This window comes from Centroberyx affinis, unplaced genomic scaffold, assembly GCF_046629955.1.
Source record: "Centroberyx affinis isolate AG114_WGS23_722 - 3 ecotype Tasmania unplaced genomic scaffold, CSIRO-AGI_Caff_v1 ptg000642l_1, whole genome shotgun sequence".
In the NCBI taxonomy this organism is placed as follows: domain Eukaryota; kingdom Metazoa; phylum Chordata; class Actinopteri; order Beryciformes; family Berycidae; genus Centroberyx; species Centroberyx affinis.
The window spans coordinates 212,463-227,148 of NW_027279268.1; the positions used below are offsets into that span (position 1 = coordinate 212,463).

Below are 14,686 nucleotides of genomic sequence, written 5' to 3' on the forward strand. Positions count from 1 at the left end.
ATGAAAATGTACGCTATACTGTTCTAAAAACCAGTACATTATTATGTACTTATTATTATAAGTATTATGAAGGCTTTACAAGAAAAAAATATAACTATATAAAAAAATTGATTTAGAATAGATTTATAAAAAAAAAAAAAAAGATAAGATATGCTATAAAAAACAGAGTGGGTTTAGCATTCTAGAAATGCACACAACATATGAAGAAAACACCCCCAGACCATCTCTACTCTTCCCTCACTTCTTGCTAAAAGGGTCTTGTCTCCTCCTCTCCCAATTCCCCAAACTCCCCTTCACACAGCACTCATATGTTGCAATGCACAAAATGCATCCTTCAGCTCATGTTCCCATAATTCTCTCTGGCAGCACCGTGATTAATGCACACAACTATTGATTTTTTTTTCTTAGCTCCTGTTTTTTTTTTTTCTTTCTGCACTGGAACCCCCCCCCCCCCCCCCCCCCACACACACACACACACACACACACACCACCCCACCCCACCCAACCTCCCACCCCAACACTTCCCACTTGACAATATCACACATAGCACACTGTCACTCACTCACACTCACTCAGATATGCACACACACACACACACACACACACACATGAACAGGTAACCTATATACATTAAAATGAAAATGCACACTTATCTGTATACACACACACACACACACACACACTGAATAAACACTAAGCACCCCATCTCCCATAGCTTTCCAGCAGCTGTGTGTGAGTGGACTGGGAAAAGGGGTGCAGTGAAAGACAAGGGTCAGCATTTCACTAACTGCTGATCTGTGTGTGTGGGGGGGGCAAAATGATAAGCTTTGTTGTTTTCATAAGGTTTCACTGCAGGATGGGTGGAGTAGCATACACAAACACATCCATGCATCCACAGACACACACCCAGGCACACATAAACACACATGTATATATGGACACATGTGCAGGCACACACATTTACACACATGCATGCATGTATATGGCGCACACACACACACACACACACACACACACACACACACACACACACTAATAACTAACTTCTGCTCAATTGCTTTGTGGTAACATGTAGGGATCACGCACTCCTTCTTGAGCCATGACCCATTTTCCAGCCCCCAACAACAAGATCAAGAAAGGCCATGTTTGTGTGTGAGAGAGAGAGATAGAAATCTACAGAGAGAGAAAGAGAGAGAGAGAGAGAGAGAAAAAGAGGCAGAGATGGAGGCAAGGAACTGTGAGTGAGGATGGAGAAAGGAAAGAAGAAGGAAAGGGAGAGGGAAGGAGGAGGAAAAGGGAGGGAAAAATAGGGAGGGCAATCGTGTGGCTAATGTGACGCAGTCTCTTGTTTACCGGGGAGAAAGGCTTGTGCCTCGCCCTCCTCTCCTCTCCTCTCCTCTCTCCCTATCCCCCCCCCCAACTCTCCTCTCACTTCCTCTCCTGTAATCTGCCCTCTCCTCCTCTACATTTCCTTTCCTCCCCTTTCTTTCCTCTTCACCCGCTAAGAGCTTATTTCTACTGCTCTGCCCTCCTTTCAAGGTTGGCCTGACTTTGGGCGTGTGAATTTACAGCCCTGTCTCCGCCTGCCTCTCGGTGCCCTCACTGTCAATCTCAGTGAAAAATGGAGGAGGTGGCACATTGCTGGCATGATAAATCCTCGCTGAGCAGTGATCCTGTACACCAAACACCTACAGTAGCTCCTTTGAAGACATCCTTAACATCCCAGCGACTTAGCTGGTGGCTGGTTAAGACTGTGATTCTATTAGCAAGCAAACTGTTTAATTAGCTTCGATAAGCACTCACAAGAACCCACGAGAGGGAGAGTGAGCAGAATGCGAGAGTGCGGAGGCATTTTCATCGGTTAAATGCTAAACACACAGTTGGGAAGCGGCCCACATGAATGTGACTGAAAAATGTAACTGGAGATTTTATTTTTTTTTACTGATGCCCGGAGTATTGGATGGACCTATTTGCATAAGGCAAATAAAAAAAAAAAAACTTTTTTCCACGCAGGAGGAAATTGACTGGGGCGCTGTGCCAAGCAGGTTATGCAATGAGAATGAGAAGAGAGGAGGGAAGGCCAATCGTCAAGGCCAGTGGAGGAGGAGAGGAGAGGAGGGGAGAGGAGGGGAGGGGAGAGGAGAGGAGAGGAGAGGAGAGGAGAAGGAGAGGAGAGGAGAGGAGAGGAGAGGAGAGGAGAGGAGAGGAGGGGAGGGGAGAGAAAAAAGGAAAGGAAAGAAAAGGTGGGAAAAAGATGAAAGGAAAGTGGAAGAGGGAAGAAGAGAGGAGAGGAGACAATCACCGTTCTCCCTGACTGATCTGTCTCTCATTCTTTCCAGTGTGAGTGCAACACAGTGCAGTGCAATATACAGTACAGTAAGCTATGTCAGCATCTGGTATTGTTATTAGTGCCATATTTAATGTGTTACAAAAATAGTTGCTCTGTGGTGTAAGCATCATACATTTTAATAAACAATGCCCCTCTGTATCATTAGTGTGGAAGAAGTCGAGAGAGAGAGAGAGAGAGAGAGAGAGAGAGAAAACAGAAAAAAGAAGGAAGGAATGAATGGCCAGGCACAATTAAGAGGGAAGAGTGTGCGTGTGTGTGTGTGTGTGAGAGAGAGAGAGAGTGAGAGAGAGAGAGAGAGAGAGAGAGAGAGAGAGAGAGAGAGAGAGAGAGAGAGAGAGAGAGAGAGAGAGAGAGAGAGAGAGAGAGCCAGGCAGTAGGAATGGCTTATGGAGTCATCCCTCTCCACCAGTCTTGCAGTAAGCCTGTGCCTTAATACTGGAGAAAAGCTTCCCATCCTCCATCTCCAGCCTAATCTGCAGCCTGAAAAGATGAAAGGCCTGTGTGTTTGTTCCAAGGAGAAAGCCCTATCTCTCAACGCCAGCGGAGACCCCTCTACTCCCTCCATTCTCCTCCTTCTCTTTTCCTCTCCTCATCTCACCTCTCCTCCCCTCTCCTTTCCTTTCCTTTCCTTGCCTCTTCTCTCCTCTCCTCCCTCTCCTCTCTCTCCTCTCCTCAGCCACTATAGACACAAGCTGTCCGTCCTGCTTGAACATACTCATCTATAGCTGTGTCTTGCTGGCTGACTGGATGAGGAGCTGGATGGGCAAGTGAATTTATTGCTGCAAAATTACCTTGCATGAGACTAAACAAGCCTGATCTCCAAAATGTTGTGAAATGAGCACGGTGGCTTAAAATGCAAATGCATTCTCCGGGCACGAAAGTGAGAAAAATAAATTTTCCCATCACAAAAGGATTACGTGAAAGAGGCATGACTACTCTGAGTGAGTGAGTTTTTTTCTTGTTTAATTTTGACTAAAATCTTACCCTAAACTTACCCAAATTGTTTTAGTTGCCTAAACTTAACTGTTAGCCAACCATTTCACGTGACAACCAGGTGAAAAAGGTATCCAATTCATGCTATACTGTCACATAATCCAATTCGTGGTATTGTCACATAATCCAATTCGTGCTGGAGGAACATAATCTTCACATAATTTGTGTCCACAACACATAATCTGCGTTTCAGAGTTCTCATTTCATGAACCAGACACAAGCAAAAAGCAGCAGAGTCTAACAGAGGGGCAACTGCACTACGTCTATATATCCAAAACAAGATTTGAATGGAAATGCAAATGTTGCAAATGTTGACTCATGCCAAAAAAAAAAACAAGCACTGAGAGAGGCACAGTATGTGCCATTTGTTACAGAGATTATACAGAGGCTACACTAATGATGTTCCTACATCCATAGAAAAAGAACCAATGTAACAGAATCAATAGGAGATGTTTAGACAATGTATGGTGTGAAATGGGTGCAGAGAAAAATCATCTTTCCCAGCCCATGGGTGACAATCAATACATTAGGAAGAAGCAGAATCGAGATAGGTTACTGCACATAACCATGGAATCCACGCACCCGTACAACATACAACATACATGACTGCATGAGTCTCCAAGGAGAGAGCAAGGCCTCAATGACAACATGTTGTTTGCAGCCCATTCAATAGGCAAGCACTAGTTTTGTTGAAGCTCTTTTCTGCAACCAAGGCCACCTCATTACGCTGGCTCATAATGAAAGATGAGACAAAAAGCTAGGTAGATGGGAAAACACAAAAAGAAACACCATCCCAGCCCCATCCCTTTTCAAAAGCCTGGCCACTTGACACACACACACACACACACACACACACACACACACACACAAAAAGGTGCATGTGAAAACACCAATACACACACACACACACATGAGCACACACACACGCGCGCACACATAAACAAAACAAAAAAAGCAAGGAGACGCATTAGGTCCAGCATATAAAAGCCAGGCAGCAACACAGTAGGACACAGCCTCCTCCTCCCTCCCCTCCCCAGCCTCCTCTCTCCCTCCGCTCTTTTTTTTTTCCTCTTTCATCTCTCTATTAGCTCTGTCAATTGTTTATCAAAAGCAGTGAGGAGGCGATTGGAGCCGGGCATTTGAAAGCTCGTGCTGCGAGATCCATTTTAAAATGCATGACGGGTTAATGGTATGTTAGTGGCAACATTAGGGCCCGGCGAGCTCGCGCCGTGCTCATTCACATTGAAAACAGGCCGCTTCAAATGACTACTAAGCAGTCCTCATTCTGAGAGGTAATTCATATTGTAATTAACTTTTCAATCACAGCTGATTAATTAAGACAGGCCCTAGTCTGTAATTATGCATCTATTTTTGACCCTGATGTGAATCACTGGATATTCACAGATTTCACGAGCCACGATTCAAAGTAGTTTCCTCTCTGCTTGAACGTTACTGATCTGACATTAAAATGCAAATTTACACGACAATATTAAACAGCTAAGTGGTTTACAGAGGACACACAAAATTGATAGTGATCAAAAAAATATTTAGATGCGTCAAGGTGTCTAAAGTATGGATGTTCATCAGCAGTAGCCAAAAAAATCAAGTGACATCTTCTGCCGTTTCTCACTGTTTTTCAAGAACACCGAGATCTCATCCTGGTGATGCTGTGTTCCTGGTGCGGGGAATATCTCGAGTGTTGAGTATTCTTCCTCACATTCTGATGCACAATAGAAGGGTAGGGAAGTGCGCTTGATGTTACCATTCCCAACAAAAACCTGAGATTAATAATTTAGTGCAGCTGTGGGATAGCTTTATTTTGTGTCCACTGAGACTTGAGTCTTCTTTCATGAAAAATTGAAAAAAGAGAGAGGGCTGGAGAAGGAGTCGGAAAACTAGGCTGGGTCAAACTGCACCCAGTTGCCATTGTCAAGCCCTGTTGGTATCCTCATGGTCTCTCTCTCTCTTTCACACACACACACACACGCACGCACACACTCATCCTCCTAACCCTCGCTCCTGGAGTAAACATACCGTCTCCATAACAGTGCTAGGTGAATCCGCTCATGCATCAGAATCTACCATCAAATATTTATCACGGAGCAGCAGTGATTTTGACCGTGTGCTCATGCTTTTGACAGCACTCGCCTGCTGCAATACTTATTGGAGTAAACACGGACAATCCAATATCGTTGTTCTTTTGAATGCTTGCGAAAGAACTCAAAAGAACGGCAAGTAGACAATACAATCCATCAAAACTTCACTGCATATTCTATAGGCTGTCTGACTTGCAGTAAAAAAACGGAAAGGGGTTTAAAAAGAATGGTTGGTAATTGTTTTTGACTAAAGAGGAACGACAGAAACAACAAAAGCCTCAAATGCTACAATTCTCGCACACACACATATCACATTGGTGTTGGTCAAAGGACAATTTTCCATCTTTGATAAAGATGTCAAGGTGATATGTGGGAGCATTGTCTCCTCATAATTTACATTTTTCTTCAACCATAGCTGAGATAAACATCATTTGTGAGTCTTGTCTACACGACTCTCATTTCATTTGCAGAACATAATCACATCTGCACGCTCCGTATTGGCCCGCTCTCTCCGTGAGATTAGGCAGTGTCTTCCACCAGCAGCTAGCCGCGAGTAACTGGAGTAACCTCGAGTAAATAAGTCGCTGGTATGGATCAGAGGACACATCTTCATGCTCGAGCAGACGCATTTAAAATGCCACCAAAACACCGTCCCAGATTCTGCCCTCAGTCAAATGACATCAAGTGCTCACTTACAGGTCCCTGAACGCCCCAGTATGAAGCTAAATCAGCCAGCGGGCAGTACATGGAGCAATCAAACAGATAAGCATCCCATTTAACTTCAGTAAAAATTCAACCCGCAGAACGTTCTGGTTTCTTGCGTGCTCACACTGTGCCACTGGATTCAGCCAAGGAGGGTAACTAGGTCAATGATGCTATGTAAACTGCCTCACTTTACCCCTTGCTGGAGTCAAAAATGGAGTTGGCTGAGGTGGAGGGTAGAGGAGAGAGAAGGCAGGACTCGGCTCGGTGATTCAATGTGACAGATATCAACATCCTCTGGCTAGTGAGAGGACGGGGCCGCGCGGAGCTGCAGAGCCCAAGTAATGGCCGACTACGACAGTAAACAGGTAAGATGAGTCACAGTGAAACAGAACAGAGTGTCCAAAGAGCACAGAGCTGAGCAGGGAGGGTACGGAGATAAACAGAGAGGAAAAAGGGCAACACATACCTTTCCCTCCATCAAACATTTAGTCTCACTGTTTTGCCATAACCAGCACTAAAAACACTTCACTTTGTATTCTTTAATAAATTAAATATCATGTACAAAGGTACAAAACTGGCCAGACATTTTAGCATTGGCATTTTACCTTTACATTTCAGACATGAGGCCTGATTTTTAATATTTTGTGTCCTTTTATTTCTTTGAGCATTAAAAGCTGAGATAATGCACTCATTTGCTAAAATAAGGGATATGTACATATTGTACACAAGTAAATATCATATATGGATACAGTATATAAATATTGTTTGTCTTACCTGAGCTGAGTGAGACGGTGTCTTTCTCCCATGATACGACAGTAACGTAGGCCTCGACAGAAGCCGGGATAATGCACTTGAAGACCGCTACATTGCCTCTCATAGCCTTCTGGTCGGCCACTCTGACTGTGTAGGGTTCCCGTGAAACTGAAGAGGATGAGAAGACAAAAATAATGACTCGATGTACAAGGAGCCTCGTTCATAAGATGCCTTTGATTTTATGCTAGACTTGTTGTTGTTGCAGTTAGAGACCAGCTCATCTAGAATTGCGTCATTATTATTAAATTTCAGTGTACAATTATTTACAAGTATATGATTAAAAAAAAAAAAATTATGTCTTTTATTTTTTTTACAGAAGGTTAGACACAACAAATGTAAAACCTTTAATGGCAACAGAGCTTTGGATTAAATTTGGTCATATGCACAAAATTTGTGTGCAGGAAACTTGATTTAAATAGTTAAATAGATGATGGATGGATATAAACAGTCATCTTTGACATTATTTTTCATTTTCATTGCAGTAATCACTGGTTAAAGTCTATACAATAACTCCACCTTACTTCAGCATTTGATATAGTTTAACTTGCACATCTTACATTCTCACAGTCAATCTTCCCATGACATATCTGGTTCAAGATGTCCATCCATCAGACTCGGGTCAATCATTAATTCAAATTCAATCACTTTTAGCTTTTGCTTTTTGCCTGCAGTGAAAGATAGGGTTGGTTTACAATTTTGGGAAGATCCACTTTGTTCACTTGTGCTAGACAATATTAATGAATTCTAGAAATGTAATTAAAATCTGATTCAAATAGTCATCTGGATCAGGCCTGCCATCCATCACCATGGTCTGCTGACCAGTGGACATCATGGCTTCTAATCCTATCTCAAGCATCGACTACAACTAATATGACTATGGCTACTACTACTACTACTACTACTATTCCTATCATCACTACTACTACTGCTACTCTACTCCTGCTCCTCAAAGCCCTCTGTGGACTCACCAGCCTTGATGTGGACATCCTGACTCCTAATCTTGCCCGAGGGGTTCTCGGCGGTGCAGTAGTAGGTGTTGTCATGGATCAGCTTGCTGAAGCTGGACGGCAGGAAGTTGAAGATCTGGAGGGTTCCGTTGGGGTGGACGTGGCGGATGCCAGGGACATCGTAGATCTCCTCGCCGGTGGCCAGATACCAGCGCAGCGAGGCGGGCGGCGCGCCCGCAGCAGGACAGGGCACCGAGGTCCCTGTGGTGCTGGCAAATACTACCTCTTGCAGAGATGCATTGACAAAGTATAAGCTGGAATGTAGGTCCTCACTGAAAACTGCAAGAGGAGACAGAGGATGTTTGTGGTTAAGACCATGAACCATCTTGTTGTATTTGCACTGTTTTATTCCTCTATAACCTTGTTTTCAAGTTTCTGTTGTTGCACATTTATTTATTGATGTTTCAATGTCTCTGAAGCACTTGAAAAACTGCTATGTAAATAAAGTTTGGAATTAGGAGCTTGAACGCAGGTCTTGACTGAAATCTGTACCAGAGGGAGAAAAGAGGAGATCTTGGAATTATAAAATGCCACCTGGCATCTTGGTCAAAAATGAGCTTTTCATATAACATTAATTGGTTGAAGTTAGATTTTTGAAAATGTTTAAGAGGGCAAAATGAGCAAAAGGAAAATAAATAAATTAACTCAAATTCAATATTTCAAAACTATTATGATTGCAAACGGCACGTTATAATTCCAAGCTCACTGAGAAGAGACACCGACAGAAGATATTTAATGCCATGGTTATAATGTCCCAATATAAATAAACACTAATAAACGATAATAAAAAGAATTAAACAGTAATAAAGAATACAGTTTCAGTGTTTAGGCAGATCCATCTCACTTACAGTATTCTGTATCACAAATTAAATGCTTCAGCATATGGGACTTGATCAGTGGTTTTGGATTCATCAATGTATTCCCATCCCTGGGACCTCAGGAACATTAAATTAACATAAACTACTATCAATTATGAAATAAGGTCAGTTGCCCTGATTATGCTCAAGCTTTGATTCCAGCCAGCATCACAGTAACGAGAATGATGTTAAATGCAGTTTGTGCGGAGCGTTCTCTAGAGGGAAGGAGGGTAAAAAATGACAACGCAGGACCAATTAGCTTCAGCCGGCTCAGTGGAAATCACTGGCTGTTTGATTTCTGAGTGATGCAGCTTGCAAACGTCTCCCGGCGGCATGTGGCGAAGCACAGTTCACGATCTCAGCCAGATCTCTATGCGTACGTGTTGTGTATGTATATGTATATGGGCGTGTGTGTGTGTGTGTGTGTGTGTGTGTGTTTGTGTATTTCAGGCAGACATGTGTCTTTGTGAGAATGTATGTGTAATTTCAGGTAGATGTGTGTGTGTGTGTGTGTGTGCGGGCGTGTGTATGTTGTATGTGTGTGTTTCTGCATCTAGCTCACTATTTCAGGCATGTTTGTGTTTGTGTGTGTGTGTGTGTGGGCGTGCGCATCTTTGTGTGTGTAAGCGTGTGTCTTTGTCAGCATGTGTGTTTGTTTGTGAATGTGTATGAACATTTAGCTCACCATTTCAGGCAGATCTGTGTGCATGCGTGCATGTGTGATGTGTGTGTGTGTTTGTGCGTGTGTGCGTGTGTGTGTGTGTGTGTGTGTGTGTGTGTGTGTGTGTGTGTGTGTGTGTATCTAGCTTGCCATCTCAGGCTGGTGACGAGCCCAGAGGCTCTGCACTAAATGGCTCACAGTGGCACTGGCAGCTGGCTTGGACTCTCCCTGGGGAGAAAACATTTTAGCACTTCATAAATTCCTAACAAGGTTTCAAATTGCAGCCGTTTCCATCCCTTTCTCTGCTCCAGCAGCTCTAACCCAGCAATGAGACACTCCAGCAACACGCTCATCTACACACACACGCACACACACACAACATTCATTTGTAACTAATGAGGGATACCCATTCAAAATTATTGGCACATAAAAGGTGTGTTTTGATCCCCTATACCAATTCAGCTGTTTTTAAATTTATACACTCAGTGGACAAAATATTACTGTTGAGTTGCACTCCATTCCAATCCATGTCTTGATTGCCAAGAGGACTAAAAATCATCTTTAATATTTCTCCTCATCTTCATCTACTTCTCCACTTCATGATCAAAATGGATTTAATCCGTGAAATCAGTTACTAACGAATCATAGCTTTCAGCTGGATTCCCCTGCTCAGCCTGTGTCATAGCAAGAGCAGGTCACCCAAATGTTTTGTCCACTCAAGTTCCATTACTGGTCACAATTTTCCCAGCACTGGTGAGATTTCAGTCTGTACAATATGTGACATAACTGCAAACAAACCACTGATTAACAATGTCAAAGTAGTTTTAAAAAATGAAGCTATCATTTGTTTATGCAATCTATGTCTATTTTTTAATGTAATGGACGATTAATGATGCAGCACATAAAACCTGACAAAGGACACCTAGGTCCATTATCATTCACACAGCTGAGCCTGGGTCATAACTAATGCAAAATGCCTGTTATTGTTTTTTCCATTCTTCTGGCATCATGTCATCCACATTTTGCAGGAAAGAGGAAAGAAGCTTGTCAGGTGGGGACGTGTCCAATAATGGATGTCTCGCCGCCAACTGTCTGACAACAGATGCATTTATGTTATATTTTGGAAGATTTCTGTGATATCTGTGGAAATATAGTTAGCAAATTTGTACACATTCTTTCTTTTTAAATATTAGTAGAAGCTTCTGTGGGCCTCAATCAAGGCCGGCCCTGCCGGGTAAAGGCCATGTAGGCAGCCAATAACTACTTTCCTTGGAAAAGAACAACATTGCAATGGAGAAAACCGACAAAGGAGGAGGAGGGAGAGGGAAAAAAATCTAATATAGCAGTATTTCATGTTTTATCAAGCTAATGCTAGCCTAGGTAACGGCTTGGCTAGCTGCTAGAATCAGTCAGCTGCAGTGCTGCCAGTCTATAACTGTCAGCATCGCCAGTAATGCAGTCTAGTATTAGTCTAGTAAAATACTGAAAACACCTATCTATCACCACAACTACAAAGGAGCCATACAGCATTTGAATAATAAGATTAAGAGTAATAAGACTAATAAGATTACTGGCCAACAGGGGTAGACCATCCAAAAGAGCATTTGTTTTTCAAGCTATTTGGTTAGAATTGGTTAGCTAAAGTTTAGCAATATGTTAGCTCTGCATGAAACATCGATACCGGTAGTAACCTAGCTAATCCTAGCAGCAGCTAGCATCTGGCAAAAGATAGCAACATATTCTTCATTTTACCTGTCATCCTCATAATCTTAGACAGTTACTGAAATGGCTACTATTTTTAAATGAGTGACAGACCAACCAACCTGTAGCTAGCTGTTCCTTCCATGTAAACTGAAGGCACAGCTTCCATTTTGCCAGCCAAAATCTGTGTGATAATGTCTCCATAAAAACAGTTTTTTTTTGTGTGCTATAGTCTGCTATACACCTTACGAATATAACTTTCAAACATTTATGGCTCAAGTAATAGTCTTGACAATCACAAAATAGTCTTGACAATCAAAATGGTTGAAGATAAAATTGAATGGGCAGATAGTGAGGAGATTACATGAGTAGTCTGTGCAGTTTTACTGCAGGGTGGAGCCAACATAGCTCTACTGCATCACATGTGTGTTTGTATTCAGCTAACATCTACTCCATAATTGTCCGGATGAACTGAATGAATGAAGTTTATATGCACAGCACTATGTTATCAGACTTAATACAGTAGGTATGTAACACTATGCATGTATGTTTGACTACACTTGCAGTGCCCCAACTACGGGATGTGCAAGTCATTGTGTTTATGAATGGCTGATGTGTTGTCATGTGAATCACTGTCACTGTGTACCTGTCTTTGTTGGCCTTGTAAATGTTTTTGTAATTAGGTCTCCCTGAAAAGAGGCAAGGCACTAGGATATAACTGTTAAAATAAACCATTAATAACTATATATGCATAGCCTATATGTTTGGATTTGCCTGAACAAGCACACCATCTACAGCCAATCAACTGCAACAGTAGTTGCAGCAATTGAGCCCATCAAGGCAGCAGCTGTACATCCTGCTGACTGTCCAGGCCTGTCAGCAGCTTCTATAAGGCCAATAGTTTCAGGAGTGAACAAAATAGTTATTAACAAAGCATACAGAAAAGAAGAAAAATTAACAATACATATGAGGTGCTTTGGATAATAAACATCTTCAGTGTGCCAGCTGTGACTCGGCCCACAGAACAGCCAGCTAGTAGCAAAAGTAGCAGGACAGGAGAGAATCTGTCTGTCTCTCTGACAATCAAATCTGTCTATTATTTCATCTGTCTGTATATCACTCTTGTTACTGTCTGTCTCTGTATGCTAATTCCATCTTTAAATGCTAACAATACTCATTCTAGACTCATTTCTGTACAGGCCTATGTGTTACCTCCATCTGTGAGTTGTACAACGTGATAGCTAACAATGCACATCTCCTTCTGCACATATGTTACATGCTCAGTCTGCAAATCTAACAATGTGAATCGCTTACAATGCATATTTGCATGTCTGGATGCATCTCTATGTTTGTTCTCCCATCTGTACTCCTAGTAAAGGAAACACTTGCATGTCTGTTTCAACCTGTAAATCTGTTCTATCTATCTATCTATCTGTTCAGAGAGTAGGTAGGCTCAGCTGGCAGGTGTGGCAGAAGAAGAGGCTCCTGTTGTGTGTGTCCGTCCGCTTCCTTCCTTAATGACCAACAAAGCACAGTGGTGCTCGCTCAGCGTTAGCCTCACAGACAGATAAACCTGCCAGTGACAGCCAGCTCACCCGCTACACACAGGACAGGCCACAGGGGTGAGTCATGGTGCCCACATGCACGTTCCACACACACACACACACACACACACACACACACACACACTCAAGGAGAGAGATCCTAAGACGAACAGTATGACGCCAATGGCTGCCCAGGGAGGCCCTCCCCGCTTTCCACCCCTCCACCCTTCTGTTCATTACAGGTTGATTAGGTCTTTGATTGAAGTCTTACAGTCAGCCAGGCTTAATCTGGTCTCCGAATGAGGATTACAGCAGACATTTTCTCATGTGAATGAATCATTGATGAACAGTTTAGTGGAGTATAGGCTATGCTTTCTCTGCCACTTGGTCTAGACATCCACACCAATCTCAGGTCGAGTAGCATTTAATAATTCTGGTGTCAGTTCACATCCAACTCAGTCATTTCAAACTGTGAAAAATGCTATTCAGTGACTCATGATATAGCATTCACTCTCAATTATTTCATTCAGATCAACTCATATTTTTAGAGAAGTTTTTCAGTTGTTTGATTTTAAAGGAAATCCTCCTCCTGAATTGGTTCAGTTGACCCCAATCCTCATGTGAATGAGCAATATTTACAGTCTGCTGTGCCTGTGACAACCATATAAAACAGGGCAGGTTGTATGAATTTGTATGTTGCATGGGAAAAGCACTGAATGTTTAGTTTCTTACTTACTTGATTAAAAGAAAAAATCATATGTTTTGGAGAAGAATGTATGCTCTCAGCAGAGGGACTTTTATATACACTCATGTGCAGTATCTTATATCAAAAAGTTTTTGCCCATTTGAATCTTTTAAAATGCGGTTGGATACTGTGCTGGGTTCTCAGTGGGTCTGTGGCAACGGCCAAGATGAAAATAATACATCAAAGTCATATTAAATTCTGATTCATTCTCTTTTTCCAGCTGGCACAGGGAGTATCAATCTTCTCAGTGCTCTGTTGATAATACAGACTGGAGCCATGAGGGGGGAGATCAAAACCCACCTGTTCATGGACTATGCCCAAGGTTAGTCAGAAAGAGAAACACTTTGAAATCATGCATGTCCATATTTTAAATCACACAGGCTTTATTGATGTTGCATTCAGGAGGCATCGCCTTTGTGTGTGAAATGTGAAATGTGGTGGTTATTAGTCCAAAGACCCTTTTTAAATTTGGCTCATGCGTTATTGTTGTAATGTGTCAGCAAAATACTTTGTCTGCGATCCAGATGACATAATGACGATGACATGTTCAACATGGGGGGGAATGGAGAAAAATAAAGAAAGACAGGCTATTGTTTTTACAGAAATAATTTGCAAAAGAAGTCATTTAGAAATCTAAAAGAATTCTTGCCTTTCTTCTCCAAAAAAACAACAACTCCAAAACATCAAAGTTTTCAGCAAATATAATTTAGGTACTTAGTTAATTGATACTTTGAAAGTTACAATGCTACAATAGGAAATGGCTGGAGAGAAGTAGATCAAAGGAGTGTTTGGACGCTTGGAAAGCTTGCATTCTGTGCAAGCATTGAAGAAATTGGATTAGGATTTACATCATGGCTGTTTTGATATTCGTCTATTTCAGATATGAAAAGTATGGGAGAGAAACTCAATTTAGACTGGCTGAGTGATAGCGAGATTGATTTAATTAAAAAAAGAAATGGACTCAAGTCGAAGGGTGCATATCACTGCACTACTTGTTTTCCTAATTGACTAAGCTCATGAGTCAGACCACAAATGGCGGAGTGACGCAGGTACATCGCCCCGCAAGACCCCACAAAGAGCACTGTGTCACGCCCCAACAACCGGCCTCGGGGCCCAACCACTTACTACATCGCCCGAGAGGAAATCTGTAATTGGCATAATTTTTCATGAGCTCAACCGTAAAGGTGAAATAAATGACACTGTTCAATAATGCA

General features: G+C 42.2%; 1 protein-coding gene across 3 annotated transcripts in view; it reads right to left on the reverse strand.

The window, feature by feature from the left end:
* dscamb (Down syndrome cell adhesion molecule b) overlaps nt 1–14,686 on the reverse strand; it is a 122,496-nt gene that overhangs the window by 94,292 nt on the left and 13,518 nt on the right. For 2 of the 3 annotated variants that reach the window (XM_071518903.1, XM_071518902.1), the window contains exon 1: nt 6,919–7,038. In XM_071518903.1, coding sequence (XP_071375004.1) covers nt 6,919–7,021 — 103 coding nt within the window. In that variant the 5' untranslated portion in view covers nt 7,022–7,038. Of the gene's footprint in view, nt 1–6,918; nt 7,066–7,925; nt 8,244–14,686 lie in introns of those variants that run through there. The other variant, XM_071518901.1, reaches the window with a different exon arrangement.